The sequence below is a fragment of the Dendrobates tinctorius genome, unplaced genomic scaffold (genome assembly GCF_039654945.1).
Source record: "Dendrobates tinctorius isolate UK_male_01 unplaced genomic scaffold, ASM3965494v1 ptg000158l, whole genome shotgun sequence".
Classification (NCBI taxonomy): Eukaryota; Metazoa; Chordata; class Amphibia; order Anura; family Dendrobatidae; genus Dendrobates; species Dendrobates tinctorius.
Genome location: NW_027361825.1, coordinates 34,652,156 through 34,672,614, shown reverse-complemented (window position 1 = coordinate 34,672,614; position 20,459 = coordinate 34,652,156). Strand labels below are relative to the sequence as shown.

General features: G+C 45.5%; 1 protein-coding gene across 2 annotated transcripts in view; it reads right to left on the bottom strand.

The window, feature by feature from the left end:
* Positions 1-1,632: 1,632 nt before the first annotated feature.
* The window catches only part of NUMBL (NUMB like endocytic adaptor protein), an 81,272-nt gene continuing 62,445 nt past the window's right edge, over positions 1,633-20,459 (bottom strand). For both annotated transcript variants that reach the window (XM_073549265.1, XM_073549266.1), the window contains 8 exons: positions 19,532-19,673; positions 16,952-17,026; positions 14,343-14,417; positions 12,326-12,466; positions 9,520-9,724; positions 9,131-9,430; positions 3,700-3,861; positions 1,633-3,306 (listed from right to left, as the gene is read on the bottom strand). In XM_073549265.1, the coding sequence (XP_073405366.1) occupies positions 2,603-3,306; positions 3,700-3,861; positions 9,131-9,430; positions 9,520-9,724; positions 12,326-12,466; positions 14,343-14,417; positions 16,952-17,026; positions 19,532-19,673 (1,804 nt within the window). In that variant the 3' untranslated portion in view covers positions 1,633-2,602. The remainder of the gene's footprint in view (positions 3,307-3,699; positions 3,862-9,130; positions 9,431-9,519; positions 9,725-12,325; positions 12,467-14,342; positions 14,418-16,951; positions 17,027-19,531; positions 19,674-20,459) is intronic.

The following is a 20,459-nucleotide window of genomic DNA, read 5'->3' as shown; positions in this document are numbered from 1 at the left end:
AGATATGACAAGGGAAATACCAAGGCCAGGTATCCATCCACAGACAGCTGTTTCGGGGTGTTGCCCCTCATCAATGTGGAGTAGGATTCTGGCTAGGTGGGAGCAATGCGTAGTAGACCAACATCACGAAACAATCACTGACCTCAGGGAGACCAGTCAAAGAAAACACTGCGGCAGCCGGCAAAGGCGCTCAATCAGTGAAATCCTAGGTGCAATGCTCCCTGGGAAATACAAATATGCAAATAAAGTCACTGATTTCACTGATTGACCGCCTTTGCCAGCTGCCGCAGTGTTTTCTTTGACTGGTCTCCCTGAGGTCAGTGATTGTTTCGTGATGTTGGTCTACTAGGCATTGCTCCCACCTAGCCAGAATCCTACTCCACACTGATGAGGGGCAACACCCCGAAACAGCTGTCTGTGGATGGATACCTGGCCTTGGTATTTCCCTTGTCATATCTGTAAACTCATAAAGAGCTGGATATTGACTTAAAGGGCCACTTAATATGGTGGTAATGGTGGTTTCCGAAAGGAGCCACTCCTTGGCTGGGTTCTTCCCTGGAGGAAGATCTGGCTAGTCCCGTGTTTGAGACTCTTAAATGAGGCTCCACGGACTTTATTTTAAGAAGATTGACTAAAATTTAGATTTCTTCCAAAAACAGCGCCTCTCTTCTCAACAGGTTGTGTGTGGTACTGCAGCTCAGCTCCCATTGACTTTAATGGAATGTCATTACAATATCATGGATAACCCATGAACAAGTGTGGCTTAGTTTCCGAAGAAAATCAGCCATGTTTTTCCAATTATGCACAACCCCCTTTTAGATCTTTAAATGGATCGCTTGGCCAAGTTTCTCCACCACTGACCACTTCCTCGGAAGAGCAGATGGATTAAAACAATCCATATTCCTTAATACTGATCCATGGAAGACACCAAAAGGTGGAGAAACTCACAAAATATCAATGCACTTGTAATGTACGGAACTGTGAAGCGACTTTTCCAGGGTATTTGGTCACTTTATACATCGGAAAGATAACTTTAACAGATGCAACAGAACTAAGAAAATATATATTAAATATGAGATACATTTGGCATTTAAGTTACACTGATAAAAAATTTGTAAAAAATAAAAAAAACTATAAAAAGAAAACAAAAAACAAAACAACAAACAACAAAAAACGTATATGGTTCTACATGTGAAATGTAACCGTCTTTACCGTGACCGATGGTTTGGTCACAAGTGACAGAAGAAACCTGACGTGGATTACAATTTGGCACAAAAGAACGAGATGAAACAGCGAAGCTGTCCTCCCTGGTGCAAAGCAGAAGCTGTGGAGTGGTCAGAAGAACCAATATGGAGGTCACTCATCGCATCCACCTCTGCTATGTGCAGGGGATACACGGTCTAAAGCCGGCCATAGACGCAGAGAGAAAAAGTTTCAGATCACTGAGATACTTTGCAGCTCTGGGGAGGGAATGCTAACCACACAAGTCAAGAAGTCCGAAGCAACAAGCAAAGGGCGCAATCTAATTGCATAAATGAATTAACAAACTTGCGCCATTTATGTTTGAGCCATGGACGTCTTTGTGTATTGATACTGGCAAAATATCTGTGCCTTTTTTGCCAACAGTCCTGATTTTCCTGGGATAATTGCAGGGAGTGGACCATTTTCTGCCAGACCAGTGGGACCAGTACCGATTGGCAGAATGAGGAACTTTTATCCCTTTTGTGCATGCGCAACCTGTGCTCCATTCTCTTCCTATAGGGCTGCCGAGTGCTGCACTCACCATTTCTGGAATACCCATGAATGGAGCAGCGATTTTGACATCTAACCTGTCGCACCCACATAAAAGTGCCCCATTGGGGGATAAAAATTCCCCATTATTCTGATCCCCCACTTCCAGGCAACATCTCTTTATTTGCCATAGATGGAATACCCCCCTCTATGTTTGCGTCTATGGCTGAGCTTCTATTTATGCTTGCGTCTATGGCCGAGCTTCCATTTTCGTCACAGCTCTGCCATTCTTTTCATGCAGGAGGCAGCATTCCCATATAAATGAATAACTTAGAAGAGACAGACAATATATACAAATAAATAAGAAAACATGATACCCTGGATACAGCAACCCAAATAGCACCACATGGACAGCAAAACAGGGCCCTCGCCTAAGAAATAAGGAGCGACATCCGCACCTCCGGTGTATCCCACCCCAGCACCTCGCTATCACTTACCGCATACCTTCTCTGCACCTACCTAACCCTTCTGCAATCACAAACTTTTAAAACGCTCACGCTTCCTACATCCGTGTCCCCATCGTACATTATTTGCCATAAACCAAGATCTTTCAGGATTTATTTTAACACATTCGGTCATCAAGTCTGGTAATCCTCGGCCCCAGTGGCTATCGGGCAGCCCTTACCGATTCCATCCACTAATGGGATGTCGTCTTTTTGATCTCCAGTTATACCCACCCACCCCTTGACTGACATCTGGAGTCTTTCTAGACACAGCTTTGCTGAACAGTGGAGTTGGCATGTCCTACTGGCCAGTCCTGAACTGGCAGTACATCCTGAACAGAGTTTTTATAGACAGAGTGACATCTTGGCTACAATTCTATCTGGAAAGTTTTCTGAAGTTCGTTGGAGAAAGGGTTGGCCATACGTTGCTGAGACTTGGACTCAAGCGCTGCCCACTGAGCCTCAAACTGGTCCACTTCCTGTGCCGTGGAGGCCAATCTCAGCTGGCTTGGATCTGGGGGCCATGTGCCATTGGCAGTGCCATTTGTCTTTGGTCCAGATGGCTGTGATGGGGCAGGATTCGGGACACTTGTGGTTGAAGAGTGAAGTATGTTCTGTGGGAATGGGTTGGTTTTACTTGCCAGGTTGGATGATGGTGCTTGGGTGGCCGAGCAGAAAACATTGGCCACCATCTGAGATGGAGTAATTCCCACCACTGGCACACTTGGAGCAGGGTATGACATGCTATTAGCCATAGATGGAGTAAAACTACCTACTGGTACATAGGCTGACTGCATGTGAGGAGCAATAAACATGCCAACAGGAGCAGGGGTGGCATCGTATGAGACGGGATATGCCTGCACAGCAGATGGTACTGCCATGGGCACAGCCACCATGGGTTGAGGCATGGGTTCTTGTTGCTGTTGTTGTTGCTGCTGCTGCTGTTGGGCTTTGGCGGCTTTTGCTACCTCTTCGAGCCATCGCTCGGCCTCAGATGGGGTTCGGCGATGACCCATCTGGAAGTTAGATGGGGCTGTGGTGGTCATGGCTTGGTCTGTCCATCCAGGGAGATCTAGACAGAAATGGACAAAATGAGAGATTTGTTAGGTTGGATTCAAAATGACGTATTTTATAGTCAGTATGCGGACAGTGGGTCTCCTACTAGTATGAGGCTGTAAGGTCCTGTATGGAGACCCGTGGACCATATGCAGACCATAAAACCAGGGCCTAATATAAAATCTGTTGTGCTGTACAAATGTGACATCTAAAACTTTCCATGTCCTAACTGGTGGTTGGACACACGATGAAGAGCCCCTTTGTTGGAAGAAATGGACCCTTGACCAATCTCAGCTTCCATCTTGGTCTGAACTTAAGTTGATGGCTGTACCCTAAATTCCTAGGGGACCTTCATGCGAGTCTGGCTGGAATAAAGAGCAAATGTTGGAGCTTCTGGTCGCTTACTCACTTTGTGCAGTCTGTCGTGCTGCCACATTAGGAGGGGTCATCGTCCCGTTTCCATTGATAAAGTGGTCTTCTGGTGGCTTGTTAGTGAAGGAGTTATTGATTTGGTTGCATAGATCGGTAATTCCATCTGGATCCGGAGGTCCTGCAGGATCCATCTCTGGGACTGTGGGTACAAAAATTGAGATCACAATACTTTTGCTGATGGCTCGTGACAATTTTGGTTCCAGAAAATAAACCTTCAATGTGTGATGAAAAATACAACAATTATCTCATATATACTTCCTGAATCAATTCCTTGCAGTTTTTTAGATCTCTGCTCTGGAAGATACAACTCAGTTTGGTCGAGTGATGAACACTTGGGTGCACGCATCGGAGACAGATCCGATAACTGTACCCGTGTGTCCATCATATGACCAGCACAGATTTATATCCACTGGGAGTAAACGGTGAATGTTCTTATTGGATGACAGCAGAGATCTTAAAACCTGTTAAAAACTGAAACACAAAAGATTAACATATATATGTGGAATTCAGAATATTCTATAAGGATCATCGAAGAGAATAGATAATGATATCAAGCGATGTGACTGCCACAACATCTCTGCTTTCACGGATTCATACTTTTAAGAGTTATTAAAGGGGCACAAGTTTAAAAAAAAAAAAGGATGTTTCTTTTAGGTAACATACACCCGGAACACATGCACAAGAGGGCACATACACCCGGAAAACATGCACCAGAGGGCACATATGCCCGGAACACATGCACCAGAGGGCGCATACACCCAGAACACATGCACCAGAGGGAACATACACCAGGAACACATGCACCAGAGGGCACATACACCCAGAACACATGCACCAGAGGGCACATACACCATGTTCCAAATTATTATTCAAACTGTTTTTAAGAGTCAAACTGTTTTTTTTAATGAAACCCATTGATGGTATTGTGTCTCAGGGTTCTTTGGATCACTGAAATCAATCTCAGATACCTGCCATAATTAGTTTGCCATGTGAGCCCCATAAAAGAAAAACTGGATGTTCCACACTATTGAGCAGGCCACAGTTTTCAAGTAACATAGGAAAGAAAAAGGATCTCTCTGCTGCCGAAACGTATCAAATAGTGCAATGCCTTGGTCAAGGGATGAAAACATTAGATATTTCCCGAAAACTTAAGCGTGATCATCGTACTGTTAAGAGATTTGTGGCTGATTCTGAGAACAGACGTGTTTGTGCAGATAAAGGCAGAATGAGGAAGGTTTCTGCCAGGCAAGTTCATCGGATTAAGAGAGAAGCAGCTAAAAAGCCATTACAAACCAGCAAACAGATATTTGAAGCTGCTGGTGCCTCTGGAGTCCCTCGAACCTCAAGGTGTAGGATCCTTCAAAGGCTTGCTGTGGTGCATAAACCTACTATTCGGCCACCCCTAAACAGTGCTTACAAGCAGAAACAGTTGCAGTGGGCGCAGACATACATGAAGACTACATTTCAAACAGTCTTGTTTACTGAGGAGTGTCAAGCAACCCTGGATGGTCCAGATGGATGGAGTAGTGGATGGTTGGTGGATGCCCACCATGTCCCAACAAGGCTGCGACGTCAGCAAGGAGGTGGAGGAGTCATGGTTTGGGCCGGAATCATGGGGAAACAGCTGGTAGGGCCCTGTAAGGTTCCTGAAGGTGTGAAAATGACCTCTGCAAAGTTTATAGACTTTATAACTGACAGCTTTCTTCCATGGTATAAAAAGCAGAAACGTGCTTTCAGGAGCAAAATCATCTTCATGCATGACAATGCACCATCTCATGCTGCAAAGAATACCTCTGAGTCATTGGCTGCTATGGGCATAAAAGGAGATAAACTCATGGTGTGGCCACCATCTTACCCTGACCTCAACCCTGTAGAGAACCTTTGGAGTATCATCAAGCAAAATATCTATGAGGGTGGGAGGCAGTTCACATCAAAACAGCAGCTCTGGGAGGCTATTCTGACTTCATGCAAAGAAATACAAGCAGAAACTCTCCAAAAACTCACAAGTTCAATGGATGCAAGAATCGTGAAGGTGATGTCACAGAAGGGTTCCTATGATAGCATGTACAGTAACTTGGCCTGTTAGGACGTTTAGGAGTTAAATAGCTTTTTTGTTCAGTGAATGTGACCTCCTAATGCTGCAAATTCCACAAATGAACATTTTCACTTCTTTAAAACATATCAAATGTTTAGAAATTCTACTGTGTCTAATAATTTGGAACAGTGCAATTTGGAGATTATACTGTTATCATTGGGAGGTTTCTTCAATAAAATTCGATGTATACTCTAACGGGTGATGACTTTTATTAGACTGACTGTCATTTGCACCGACCATTTAGGAAAATCAGAGAAAAATATCATTTGCATAATAATTTGGAACATGGTGTACACCCATAACACATGCACCGGAGGGCACATACACCCAGAACACATGCAGCGGAGGGCACATACACCTGGAACACATGCACCGGAGAGCACATACACCCGAAACACATGCACCAGAGGGCACATACACCCGAAACACATGCACCAGAGGGCACATACACCCGGAACACATGCACCAGAGGGCACATACACCCGGAACACATGCACCAGAGGGCACGTACACCCGTAATACATGCACTGGAGAGCACATACACCCGAGTCCACATACACTCGGAACACATGCACAGGAGGGCACATACCCCCAAAACACATGCACCAGAGGGGCACATACACCGGGAACACATGCACCAGAAGGCACATACACCAGAGGGCACATATAGCCGGAACACATGGACCAGAAGGCACATACACCTGGAACACATGCACCAGAAGGTACATACACCCGGATCACGTGCACCAGAACGCACATACAGGCGGAACACATGCACAGGAGGGCACATACACCCAGAACACATGCACCAGAGGACACATACAACCGAAACACATGCACCAGAGGGCACATACACCCGGAACACATGCACCAGAGGGCACATACATCCAGAACAAATGCACCAGAGGGCACATACACCCAGAACACATGCACCAGAGGGCACATACACCTGAACACATGCACCAGAGGGCACATACAGCCGGAATACATTCACCAGAAGGCACATACACCCAGAACACATGCACCGGAGGGCACATACACCCGAAACACATGCACCGGAGGGCACATACACCCGGAACACATGCATCGGAGGGCACATACACCCGGAACACATGCACCGGAGGGCACATACACCCGGAACACATGCACCGGAGGGCACATACACCCGGAACACGTGCACCGGAGGGCACATACACCCGGAACACATGCACCAGAGGGCACATACACCCGGAACACGTGCACCGGAGGGCACATACACCCGTAATACATGCACTAGAGAGCACATACACCCGAGTCCACATACACCCGGAACACATGCACAGGAGGGCACATACCCCCAAAACACATGCACCAGAGGGGCACATACACCCGGAACACATGCACCAGAAGGCACATACACCAGAGGGCACATACAGCCGGAACACATGGACCAGAAAGCACATACACCCGGAACACATGCACCAGAAGGTACATACACCCGAAACACGTGCACCAGAACGCACATACAGGCGGAACACATGCACAGGAGGGCATAATACCCCCAAAACACATGCACCTGAGGGAACATACACCCGGAACACATGCACCAGAGGGCACATACACCCGGAACACATGCACCAGAGGGCACATACACCCAGAATACATGCACCAGAGGGCACATACACCCAGAACACATGCACCAGAGGGCACATACACCCAGAACACATGCACCAGAGGGCACATACACCCAGAACACATGCACCGGAGGGCAGATACAGCCGGAATACATGCACCAGAAGGCACATACACCCAGAACACATGCACCGGAGGGCACATACACCCATAATACATGCACTGGAGAGCACATACTCCCGGAACACATGCACTGGAGAGCACATACACCCGGAACACATGCACCAGAGGGCACATACACCGGGAACACATGCACCAGAAGGCACATACACCAGAGGCACATACAGCCGGAACACATGAACCAGAAGGCACATACAGCCGGAACACTTGCACCAGAGGGCACATACACCCAGAACACATGCACCAGAGGGCACATACACCTGGAACACATGCACCGGAGGGCACATACCCCCAAAACACATGCACCCGGAATACATGCACCGGTGGGCAAATACACCTGGAATACATGCACCGGAGGGCACATACACCCGGAACACATGCACAGGAGGGCACATACCCCCAAACACATGCACCAGAGGGGCACATACACCCGGAACACATGCACCAGAAGGCACATACACCAGAGGGCACATACAGCCGGAACACATGGACCAGAAGGCACATACACCCGGAACACATGCACCAGAAGGTACATACACCCGAAACACGTGCACCAGAATGCACATACACCCAGAACACATGCACCGGAGGGCACATACACCCATAATACATGCACTGGAGAGCACATACTCCCGAAACACATGCACTGGAGAGCACATACACCCGGAACACATGCACCAGAGGGCACATACACCGGGAACACATTCACCAGAAGGCACATACACCAGAGGCACATACAGCCGGAACACATGGACTAGAAGGCACTTACACCCGGAACACATGCATCAGAAGGCACATACACCCAGAACACATGAACCAGAAGGCACATACACCCGGAACACATGCATCAGAAGGCATATACACCGGAATACATGAACCAGAAGGCACATACACCCGGAACACATGCATCAGAAGGCATATACACCCGGAATACATGAACCAGAAGGCACATACACCCAGAACACATGCACCAGAGGGCACATACACCCAGAACACATGCACCAGAGGGCACATACACACAGAACACATGCACCAGAACGCACATACACCCGGAAAACAAGTACTGGAGAGCACATACACCTGGAACACATGCATCGGAGGGCACATACCCCCAAAACACATGCACCAGAGGGCATATACACCCGGAATACATGCACCGGTGGGCAAATACACCTGGAATACATGCACCGGTGGGCAAATACACCTGGAATACATGCACCGGAGGGCACATACACTGGGAATACATGCACCGGAGGGCACATACACCCAGAACACATGCACCGGAGGGCACATACACCCATAACAAATGCACCGGACTGCACATACACTTGGAATACATGAACTGGTGGGCACATACACCTGGAATACATGCACCGGAGGGCACATACACTGGGAATACATGCACCGGAGAGCACATACACCCAGAACACATGCACCGGAGGGCACATACACTCGGAATACATGCAGGTGAATATTGAATAATTCCCGGCCCTATGACCGTATTGGATCTTGTATTGCTCACCTTGGCTTTTGTCTTGGAAGTTGGTTTTGCGCTGTAAGGTGGATGGGAGCTCGTTTAGCCTCAAGGATAACTGTCTCTTGAATGGTGAGTTCTTCTGGCTCAAAGCGGGGAACCCTCGGAAAGATCCCTGTCTGACAAGCTGTTCCAGGGGAGCGTGTCTGCGGGGGATTGCATGCTGCCCACCAGAATCCCCCTTCTCCGCCGGAGCTGACTGAACTTGTAGTGGAGAAGAACACTCCGGCTGCACTGGCAGCGCCGGGATGGATGGCGGATTGACGGGCTGGGGCTGAGTGGCTTCAACTGGAAGACACAGAGGTCATCGGTGAATCGCCGAGCTCCATCTGCTTTGATCAACCTAGTATCTTATGTATACGTTCCCTAGATATTACCTTTCTTCTTCTCCTGCGCCTGCTTCATCGCATCTTCTCGTTCAGTTTGTTGGGATCCTGAAGTGACACGGAACGATCCCTCCCGGGCAAAGCTGGTACGGCTGGCATCAAAGGAAGCAGTGACGCCGCACTCCTTTTCTCGTTTCTGCTTCCGCTCAAGACAGGCGGCAAATGCACAGCCCACCGCATGGCTCAGGCGCTCCCCCTATTGGTCAGAGAGTAAGATACACGGGTTAACTGGCATGCAGACTACTTAAAAAGCCCCCGTGACTGTACCGTCACCTTCTGTGCATTAACCCCAAGTTTGGGCAATTTTACTAATTCACCAACTTTTCAATGCAAATCACCAAAACTCAATCATAAACTCAGATTCAAAATGTTTATTTTTTTTTTTTTTATTTCCCTTTTGTACAGAAACAACATGGCTGCTTTCTTCCAAACGTGTCCGGAGGGTGTGTGATACCACAATTCGACCCTTTCACTTCAGTGAAGCTCAACTTCAACATGAAGTGACATGATTCCTGGAAGAAAGCCGTCACGTTTATTTCTAATTTTATACAACTCCTTAAATAAAAAAAGCACAAAGTGCTTTTACCCCCCAAAAATAATTATAATAAACAATTATATAAATTAAAGAGATCATAGAAATGATCTACAGTTAAAATCTGGCTTCAATGTTACATTGTTAAATGTATTTTTCTTAAACATTTTTGTTTTTTTTCATATCATTATCAATATTACAGTAGGAAGAAAGGGCGAGTTGTGATATCACCTATTGTGAATGGTGGGTCCTGTGTTATCTACTGTATATAGAGGTGTGATCAGTTATTGTACTGGAGGAGGAGGAGGTGAGCTGTGACGTCACCTATTGTGAATGGTGGGTCCTGTGTTATCTACTGTATATAGAGGTGTGATCAGTTATTGTACTGGAGGAGGAGGAGGTGAGCTGTGACGTCACCTATTGTGAATGGTGGGTCCTGTGTTATCTACTGTATATAGAGGTGTGATCAGTTATTGTACTGGAGGAGGAGGAGGTGAGCTGTGACGTCACCTATTGTGAATGGTGGGTCCTGTGTTATCTACTGTATATAGAGGTGTGATCAGTTATTGTACTGGAGGAGGAGGAGGTGAGCTGTGACGTCACCTATTGTGAATGGTGGGTCCTGTGTTATCTACTGTATATAGAGGTGTGATCAGTTATTGTACTGGAGGAGGAGGAGGTGAACTGTGACATCATCTATTGTGCATGGTGGATCTTGTGTTATCTACTGTATATAGAGGTATTATCAGTGATTGCACAGGAGGAGGTGAGCTGTGACATCACCTACTGTGAATGGTGGATCCTATGTTATCTACTGTATATATAGAGGTGTTACCAGTCATTGTGCAGGAGGAGGAGGAGGAGGTGAGCTGTGACATCACCTATTGTGAATGGTGGATCCTATGTTATCTACTATATATAGAGGTGTTATCAGTCGTTGTACAGGAGCAGGAGGTGAGCTGTGACATCACCTACTGTGAATGGTGGATCCAATGTTATCTACTATATATAGAGGTGTTATCAGTCGTTGTACAGGAGCTGGAGGTAAGCTGTGACATCACCTATTGTGGATGGTGGATCCTGTGTTATCTACTGTATATTGAGCTGTGTAAAAAAGTGTTTTCCCCCTTTCTTTATTTCCTTTTCTTTTGCATCTTTGTCACATTTAAATATTTCAGATCGCCAAACAAGTTTAAATATTAGAGAAAGATAACACAAGTAAACAAAAAATGCAGTTTTTAAACGAAGGTCTTTATTATTGAGGGAAAAATGAATCCAAATCTACAGGACCCTGTGTGAAAAAGTGATTGCCCCCTTAAAAAGAAATTAACTGTGGTTTATCACATTTTTGAGAACCAGAGGAGGAGTTGAGCTGTGACATGACCCATTATGAATGGTGGATCCTGTGTTATCTGCTGTATATAGAGGTGTTATCAGTCACTGTGCAGAAGGAGGAGGTGAGCTGTGACGTCACCTATTGTCAATGGTGGATCCTGTGTTATCCACTGTATATAGCGGTGTTATCAATCATTGTACAGGAGGAGAAGGTGAGCTGTGACATCACCTATTGTGAATGGTGGATCCTGTGTTATCTGCTGTATATAGCGGTGTTATCAGTCACTGTACAGAAGGAGGAGGTGAGCTGTGACGTCACCTATTGTCAATGGTGGATCCTGTGTTATCTACTGTATATAGAGGTGTTATCAGTCAGTGTACAGGAGAAGGAGAAGGCGAGTTGTGACTAGAGTTGAGTGAATTTGTTCGGATTTTGTCCCCAAATGCGATATTCGTGCCATATTTCTACCCTATTCATGCCGAATGTATGTTTTATGATCGGTTCTGAACATATTCGGTAATTTCTACTCCCATTGACTCTAATGACGTTCGGCTGTGTTTGACGAATATTGCAAAAACAATATTCACTACCGAGCATAATCCGAACAAATTCGCTCAACTATAGTTGTGACATCACCTATGAAACACCTGTGAATGTTGGATCCAGCGTAATCTGCTGTTTATAAAGATGTTTTCAGTCATTGTAATCCTATCTATCTGTGATGATAATGAGTCTGCTGAAAAGAAAACAGCTATATTCCTAGATTGTTATAACAGATAGTGATATAGGAAACGGATTAAAAAAATGTAAAAAAATACATTTAACTAAAAAAAAAAATGTCTAAAACAACAGGTCATTTTCAGATTACAATTCTCTTTAATATGTTGCGATATAACAAATACAGCTTTAACACCACCTAATAAACTCACCGAATCTTTCAAAGCCATAAAGCAGTGACAGATCCAGCGCCGGGTCGTTCCGTCCCGACATATATAAGAGAAGGCTTTGTCAAAGTTGCGGTCCGGTGCGCAGAATGAAACCTTTTCAATGGTTTGGTCTACTATAAGGTCCTGAAAAAGAAAGAGAAAGGCTTAAAAGATGGAAATGAAAGGCAGCCGCCATTAGCACAGAAAATGCTCTCCTGTATCAAAGGTTAACCGGGATTGGTGCTCATATCTGGAGATGCAAGACCCATTGCTAAGTCAAATATATTAGAAAGTTTTAAATATTTAGCTATTTTCAAAAACACATTTAGGCTATTGGGACGACCTCACACCCAGGGCCGCGGGGCACTCGGCACCGGGCCCGATGAGCTTTAATGGGAGATGTCACGGCAGCTGCGACCCGGCTCGTGGCCCTGGGCGCCCATTGTAAAAGGAGGATGTTCAGTGTGCTCATGATAAGTGATTCGTGACGCCACCTGTGGTGTTCGGCAATAGAGATGTAAGCCGACGCTGCAGACAGATCCTCTGGGACTGATGGTGTGGTGCAGCAGTGATGTTATAGCCCTCCACAGGCAGGGCTGTTGTCTCAGGGCAGAGTAGGTGAGGTGACACTTAGATGGTGTAGTGTCAGGCGCGAGGGATGTAGTCGTGGTGGGCAGGTTTGTGGCGCAGGAATGAGTGGAGGACACCAGGGCATGTAGTTCCAAAGCTTTACTCACAGTCTGTTGCACAAACAGGTGCCTGCCTCCGTGCCGTGTCCTCCAGGTCAGGGACTCAGTCAACCTCCAGGCCCGATGTTCTTATGAACTCTACTTGTACGGCAGACAGCTGTAGCCTGCTTCGGGGACTTCTTGCCACTAAGTCCCGGCTCACTATCCAGTTGCTGTTGTGCCCCCATGCCTTGTGTGGGAATAAAGAAGTCACTACTTCTATTCCTCCGGTGTCTGCTGCAGGACCATTAGTATCCATACAACCTCGGGGACCGGGCCCCAGCCTCGCGCTTGGAACTTCTAGGAAGGGTTCTCTTCTAACCCACGTCCTCTGTTCCCTTTTACTCCTCATGTTCCGTACTAATCTTTCTTTCGATGTAGAATCAGGCTTTCAGTCTATGTTGCTCTCTCTTCCTTTCCTGTGCCAGCAGACCCAGGTCACTGGGATCTGCTGCAGCACTTCCATCCATCTATCCCTCTCTCCAGGGATCTTCTTCTCTCCAACTCTGTAACCAACTGACCTCTTATCCTAAACTCTTCCCGCTCCTTGTAATGTAATCTAACTCCACCCACCTCCCAGCACGTTTCGTGTTCCAATCAGGGAGCCACCAAGGGGTGCTATGCTACACTCCAAGCAGGGAGCCGCCGAAGGTGCTTTGCTACACTACTTTGTGGTGTGGGGTGCAGGTGTTGGAGCGTGGTCATGAGCCTCCACCTTACCTGGATGGTGGGATACAACACCTCAGGAGGAGATGCAGTACCTCTGTGGCGACTGAGCCTCAGGGGCGCCACACTATGTGCCCACGTAGAGTTTTTTTAAACGCTCAGGAAACGGGTTCTCCTTCCCAGAAAACGCGTGTTTTTGCGCGTTTTTTTTTGCACAAAAAAAGCGCGTTGATGCGTTTTTTTCCGCGCGTCTTTTGGGCTATTGGAAATAGCCAAAAACGCGGACCCAAGCGGAAATTAATGAACATGCTGCATTTTTTACCGCTAAGTGTTTCCTTAGCGGTAAAAAACGCATCCATTGGCACAAAAAGGCCAAAATGCATTTAAATTAATGGGATGCTTCTTTTAAGCATTTTTGATGCGGTTTGACCCCGAAAAACGCATCAAAAACGCTTAAAAAAACGCTATGTGGGCACACAGGCTCAAAGAGATTTTTTTTTTTTTTTTACTCTGAACAATCCCTTTAAGGCCCCATGGCAACCACCTGGCTCTGCTATGTATAGATCCAACTCAGCTGGGTAGGGGCTGTACATAAGCAAATGCATTGTAATCATCGCCGTCCTCACCTTCGTCTTATCGTCCACGACCCGTAGTCCATCAGCGGAAACCCACAAAATGGCTTTTACAGACTTCTTGCCAAGCTGAAAAAGGAAACAATTAGATGTGAAGGGATCAGACACATGGATATGCACACGATAGAAGTTCACGAGTCGTCTGTCTCTTACAAGGTCTTAAAGGGGTTGTCCACCATTTTTTTTTAATCTTATATATGGGACCATGGTGGTCTGAAAATTAATACAAAGAAAAACAAAAATAAAAATCAGACAACCAGCATTCATAGGTAGTGCTGCCCCAGTTACCCCACCAGTCTCCTCACTTAGAGGAGGAGACGTCACCTGACTGCTGTAGCCAATCAGGAGCCACAGTGGTCACATGTCATCCGAGACGTCACATGACTGCTGTAGCCAATCAGGAGCCACAGTGGTCACATGTCATCCGAGACATCACGTGACTGCTGTAGCCAATCAGGAGCCACAGTGGTCACATGTCATCCAAGCCAGAAGAAAGAAAGAGAGCAGCAATACTTTCCCTTAGGCTCGGCTGGCAGGTGATCCCACTGCAGCCATTGGAAGAGAGGCAGTGCCGAGATACAGTAGAGATATGGTTGGGGAGTATTATAATAGTAATAATAAAAAAATGGATGGACATTCCCACTAAGGGTGTGTGCACACATTAAGTATTTTCAGAAGAAATTTCTTCTTCTCTTGGCAGGAAAATAGGAGAGTTTTTTTAAGATATGTTTTTGTCACAGACTGTCCCCACATTAGTATTTAAAACTGGAATAAAAGCAATGTGTGCATGAGACCTCAGGGATCTCTCACTTTACTGGCACAAGTAAATCCTTTATGTTTTGTGACAAATCTGAGCAGAAAAAAAACGCGATAAAACTGCAAAGTGTGCACAGACCCTAAGGGTATTTTGTTAAATCCGCAGGTAAAATGACCTGCGTTTTACCTGCAGATTTAGTGCAGATTTCCTGCGAATTCTCTGCAGATTTCACCTGCGGATTCCTAGAATGGAATAGGTGTAAAACGCTGCGGAATCCGCACAAAGAATTGACATGCTGCGGAAAATAAACCGCTGCGTTTCCGCACAGAATTTTCCGCAGCATGTGCACAGCAGATTTTACTTTACATAGAAGGGAGGAAAACGGCACACTATCCCATGCATAAAAATATAGAAAACTTTGTTCGGCTATTGAGCCATATTAAAAGAGTCAAGCAACCTGACGCGTTTCTGGTGCGCTTTTACTTGATCCTTTACAAATGGAAAAGATGGGAAGATTAATTAACGGATCCGTTATCCATAGGCTTCAATGTAAAAAAAAAAAAAAAAAAAAGATCCAGCAGAGATCGTTTTTTAAAAACGGACTAAAGAATGGTGTCTGCACAATGGATGGCTGCGGGATACATTCTAACTGATCATTACTGGACCTGTGGACCACTACCTTCCACCAGTCCAGTATTAAATCCCTTATCCCACCCAAGAACATATATTGCATTTTAAGAAAATAGTTTGCTCTTCGGCCCCATAGTTTTTTCTGATTTTTGTTATATATTTTTTTTTTATAACTTTTTTGTGTGTTGTTTTCTATTTTAATTTTCGTTAACACAACTATTTTACTCTGAGACCAGTAGAAGCGCCACTGCAGCGCGAAACAGCTGTCGTCATCTCCACTCCTGCTCCCATCCTCCCTATGCCAATGTTTTAAAGATATAGAATAAAGAAGATTTTAACCGGTGAGTGCCATTCTGTATTTCGTTTTTGGTGATGCAACTATTTTACTACCCTAGCCCTATCCCTCCTGGTTAGAAAAAGTGTAGGTCTTTTTTTTTCCAATTTGGAACATCTTCCCCAGCAGGTCTGGGTCTCCCCTCAAAATTGCAAATGAGAGATGCGCAAGAGCTCTGCGCAGCACGAGTGCAGTGCACATGATTCAATACGGTCTTCATTCAATAGCTGCTTAGCTTGTCATCTTTGCTGCTGCCTATGCAGAGCGTAGCGATCAAGATGAGTGTGCTCTGTATAGGCAGTGACTGAGATGACAAAGCTCATTTCATTATATATCTGACTCCAAGAAAAAGTGGTGCTCAGAGATTCCCCAATGCTGCTCCGCCAAGTCCAGGGCCTCCCCACAATAAGCCACTGGTTTGATAATGTGTGACCACTGATGATCTGTAGGGCATGGTGAACGTATCGGAGGGTGCAGGACGGGAGTATTGGGGATGTAAACTGAGCAAAATATATTCCACCCCCTAGCCAGTCACAGAATGGCTGCCAGCGCCTCTTTGATGCTCACTTTGGTCTCTCTCCTAATTCCTCCCAGAATTTGCAGAACATTTACACGCCGCCTTTCATCTTATCTCCAGCCAGCACATAGCCCCAGATTTCTGACTTCATAATAATACCCTTCTCGGAGCCCACACGTCTTATGCAAATGCATCACGATGTGTCACTGGCTCCTCCAAATATTCACCGTGAAAATCCACAGAATATCATTTTTCTCCTACTGGCCCCGGGTGAGCGGCTTACCCCTCGGCAGTGCCATATGTACCCCTATAATGAGATGTTAAATGGAGAAGTCACACATCATAGACAAATGTCACATGCTTACCAATTTCAGTTTCTTCACAGCATCTTCGCAGACGTGCATGCCACGTGACTCCTCTACCTCTACATGTCCAAGGTACTGCCAGGAAAACAAGAGGGAGATGGCATTATACTGGCAGCAGGGCACAATCAAGGTAAGTGGGGAAGCAGCATAGGATGTGAACACTAGAGGGCAGCACAGACCATTGAACAACTTTGGATGCTGAGAGAGAAAGAGAGAGATAAAGAGCAAGATGCAGAGAGACAGAAAGAGAGAGCAAGAGAATGAAAGCGAGAGAGAACGCAAGACACATACAGTACAGAAAGAGATAAAGAGAGCAAGATACAGAGAGACAGAAAGAGAGAGCATTAGAGAGAAAGAATGACAGCACGCAAGACAGATACAGAGAGACAATTGAGAGAAAGAGAGGAAGTGAGAGAGTGAGCAAGAGATCGAGAGAGCAAGATACAGAGAGAAAGAAACAGTGCAAGAGAGAAAGAATGAGAGTGAAAGAGAACGCAAGACAGATACAGAAAGAGAGAGATAAAGATAGCAAGATACATAGAGATAGAAAGATAAAGAGCAAGCGAGAAAGAATGAGAGCGAGATTGAAAGCAAACAGATACAGAAAGAGAGAGATAAAGAGCAAGATACAGAGCGACAGAAAAATAAAGAGCAAGAGAGAAAGAATGAGAGCGAGATTCAACACAAGACAGATACAGAAAGAGAGATAAAGGTAGCAAGATACATAGAGATAGAAAGATAAAGAGCAAGCGAGAAAGAATGAGAGCGAAAGAGAACGCAAGACAGATACAGAAAGAGAGATAAAGATAGCAAGATACATAGAGATAGAAAGATAAAGAGCAAGCGAGAAAGAATGAGAGCGAAAGAGAACGCAAGACAGATACAGAAAGAGATAAAGATAGCAAGATACAGAGCGACAAAAATAAAGAGAGCAAGAGAGAAAGAAAGTGCACAAAACAGAGAGATACAGAGAGACAAAGATAGAAAAAGCTAGAGACAGTAAAAGGGTGTGTGCACACGCTGCGGATTCTGCTGCAGATTTATCGGCGCGGATTTTGCAAAATCCGCAGGTAAATCCACAGGTCAAAATACCTGCTGATTAGCCTGCGGTTTTACACCTCTACAATGGAGAAGGTGTGAGACCGCTGCATATTCCACACAAAGAAGTGACATGCTGCGGTTTTGAAACCGCAGCAAATTCGCGCGGAAAAATCCTGTGGTTTTGGATTTCCATAGAATATAAAGTTACTGTACACCGCAGCAAAAATTGCTGCAGATCCGCAGGACCAAAACCGCTGCAGAACCGCAGCAGAATCCGCAGCGTGTGCACACACCCAAAGAGTGAGAGCGCAAGATAGAGAAAGATAGAGTGCAAGTGAGATAAAGAGAGCAACACAGAGAAAGAGCACACAAGACAGAGATACAGAGAGAAACAGAGAAAGCAAGACAGAAAAAGAGAGAGCAAGAGAGAGAGTGAGAGAGAGCAAGAGCACGTAAGATACAGAGATACAGAAAGATAGAGCGCAAGAGAGAGAGAGAGCGTGAAAGACAGATACAGAGACACAAAGAGAGAAAGCAAGAGTGAGAGAGCAAGATGCAGAGAGGCAGAAAGATAGGGTAGGAGAGAGAGAGTGCACAAGACCGTTACAGAGACAGATAGAGAAAGCAAGAGAGAAAGCGACAGAGAAATCGAGAGAGTGCAAGATACAGAGGGACAGAAAGATAGAGAGCAAGAGACAAAGATAGAGCGCGAGAGAGAGGAACAGAAAGATAGAGCGAGAAAGCGAGAGCACAAGACAGATACAAGAAGAGAGGGTGAGACACAGAACGAAATAGAGAGAGATATAAAGTATAAAGATAGAGAACAGATAGAGATAAATGGACAGAAAGAAATAGTGAGATAGAGAGGTTGAGAGATAAAGATATAGACATACAGAGAGATAGAGAGACAGACACAGAGATAGTGAAAGATAGAGATGGAGAAACAGAGCAAGATAGTGAGAGACAGAGAGAGAGAGAGAGAGAGAGATACAAAACAAGGAATACAGCATTGAATATGTGAAATGTAAAAGACATTGTGACCTTTTACCTCGCTGGGACCCTAAACCTAATATTTATCCCTCCTGCTTCTCCTGGGGTTAAAACCTCCAAATATAAAGGGGCAGGTAGGATCCAGCACTAATTAAAAACATTCTTGCACTGGAATTCACCTCCAACACAACTATAAAGAGACAAGTACTGACCAGCACCACCGAACAGGATGCAGCAAGTGTGAACTGGTGCAAGCTGCTATGACCTCCAAACACCAACATTTGACAAGTATAGTGTATACGGCAGGACCGCAGTTTACATTCACATCCTCAATGCTCACATCCACCTGTGTTCTTTGATTTGTCTATGATTACAGTCACAGCAGCTCGCACCTGTTCACACTTCATTCTGTTAGAAGACGCTGGTCAGATTATTTTGCTTTTTTTAATTTAATTTTTTTAGATAGACAGAAGAATTGCTAAGACTTTAAATGTATAATAGAATAAGAGCGCCCCCCCCAGGGAGAGATATCAGATATCGTTCTCTTACCCTGACAGGGAAGCTGCATTTCCCCCTCCTCACCGCCTCCTCGTCTGCCCCCCACTGGTGGGGTCGACTGGCCTCCGGGACGTATGTAGGCTTTTTCCTCCGCAGGCTCTGCCGCAGCTTGTTCATCTCAGGAGGTGTCGGGCTAAAATAAGTGAAATAACCATGAAGTAAAGCGTAGCCACAGGCTCATCTCCGTCCTCTAATGAGGCCATGTCACACAGAAGAACTACCCCTCCGAGACGCGGAATTATCGAAGGCCTCGGCCATGTCTCCATGATAAATATGGCGCAAGGCAATGCCAGCTGTATAGCGAGGCAGCTTCTCCATTCAGGTGTCCGGGAAAGCTGGGTGTCAGCCCCACAGAAGAAGACAACGCCGACGACTCAATAAATGTTAAAACTTTAGCAGAAAAAAATAAATATGATAAAAAATAAATAAATTATAGGGTGATAAAGGATATGTGAAGTATTAACAGCCCCCGAAAGGGTTAATAATTCCCAGAATTCCAGGCTCTCCCCACCCTTTCCCAGACATATGTTAAGCAAAATTGAAAACATATGCGGAAGAAGACATTTATCCATAAACTGCTCAGATCCAGAATGGGACAAAAAAAAAAAAAGTAAAAGAAAAAAAAAAGGCAAAATAAATAAAAGGGAGATCCCGCTCGGGACGGGACGATTTACGGAGCAGCGATTAGAGGCCGGCGTTGTGCCACTGATAAAGACACCCTCATCTACATTTAATCTGCTGACAAAAGGGAAAAGTGCAGTAGCTGAATATTTAATATCCAGCCATAAAAAGAGCAGCGTTTGCCCCTAAACAGAAAAACCTCAGACAACAGAGCAATAATTGTATGTGGAGCCCTGGACAAGAACGACTGATAGCTGGGGTCGTGTGATTAGTATGGTTGGGGAGTTCTAGAAAATTT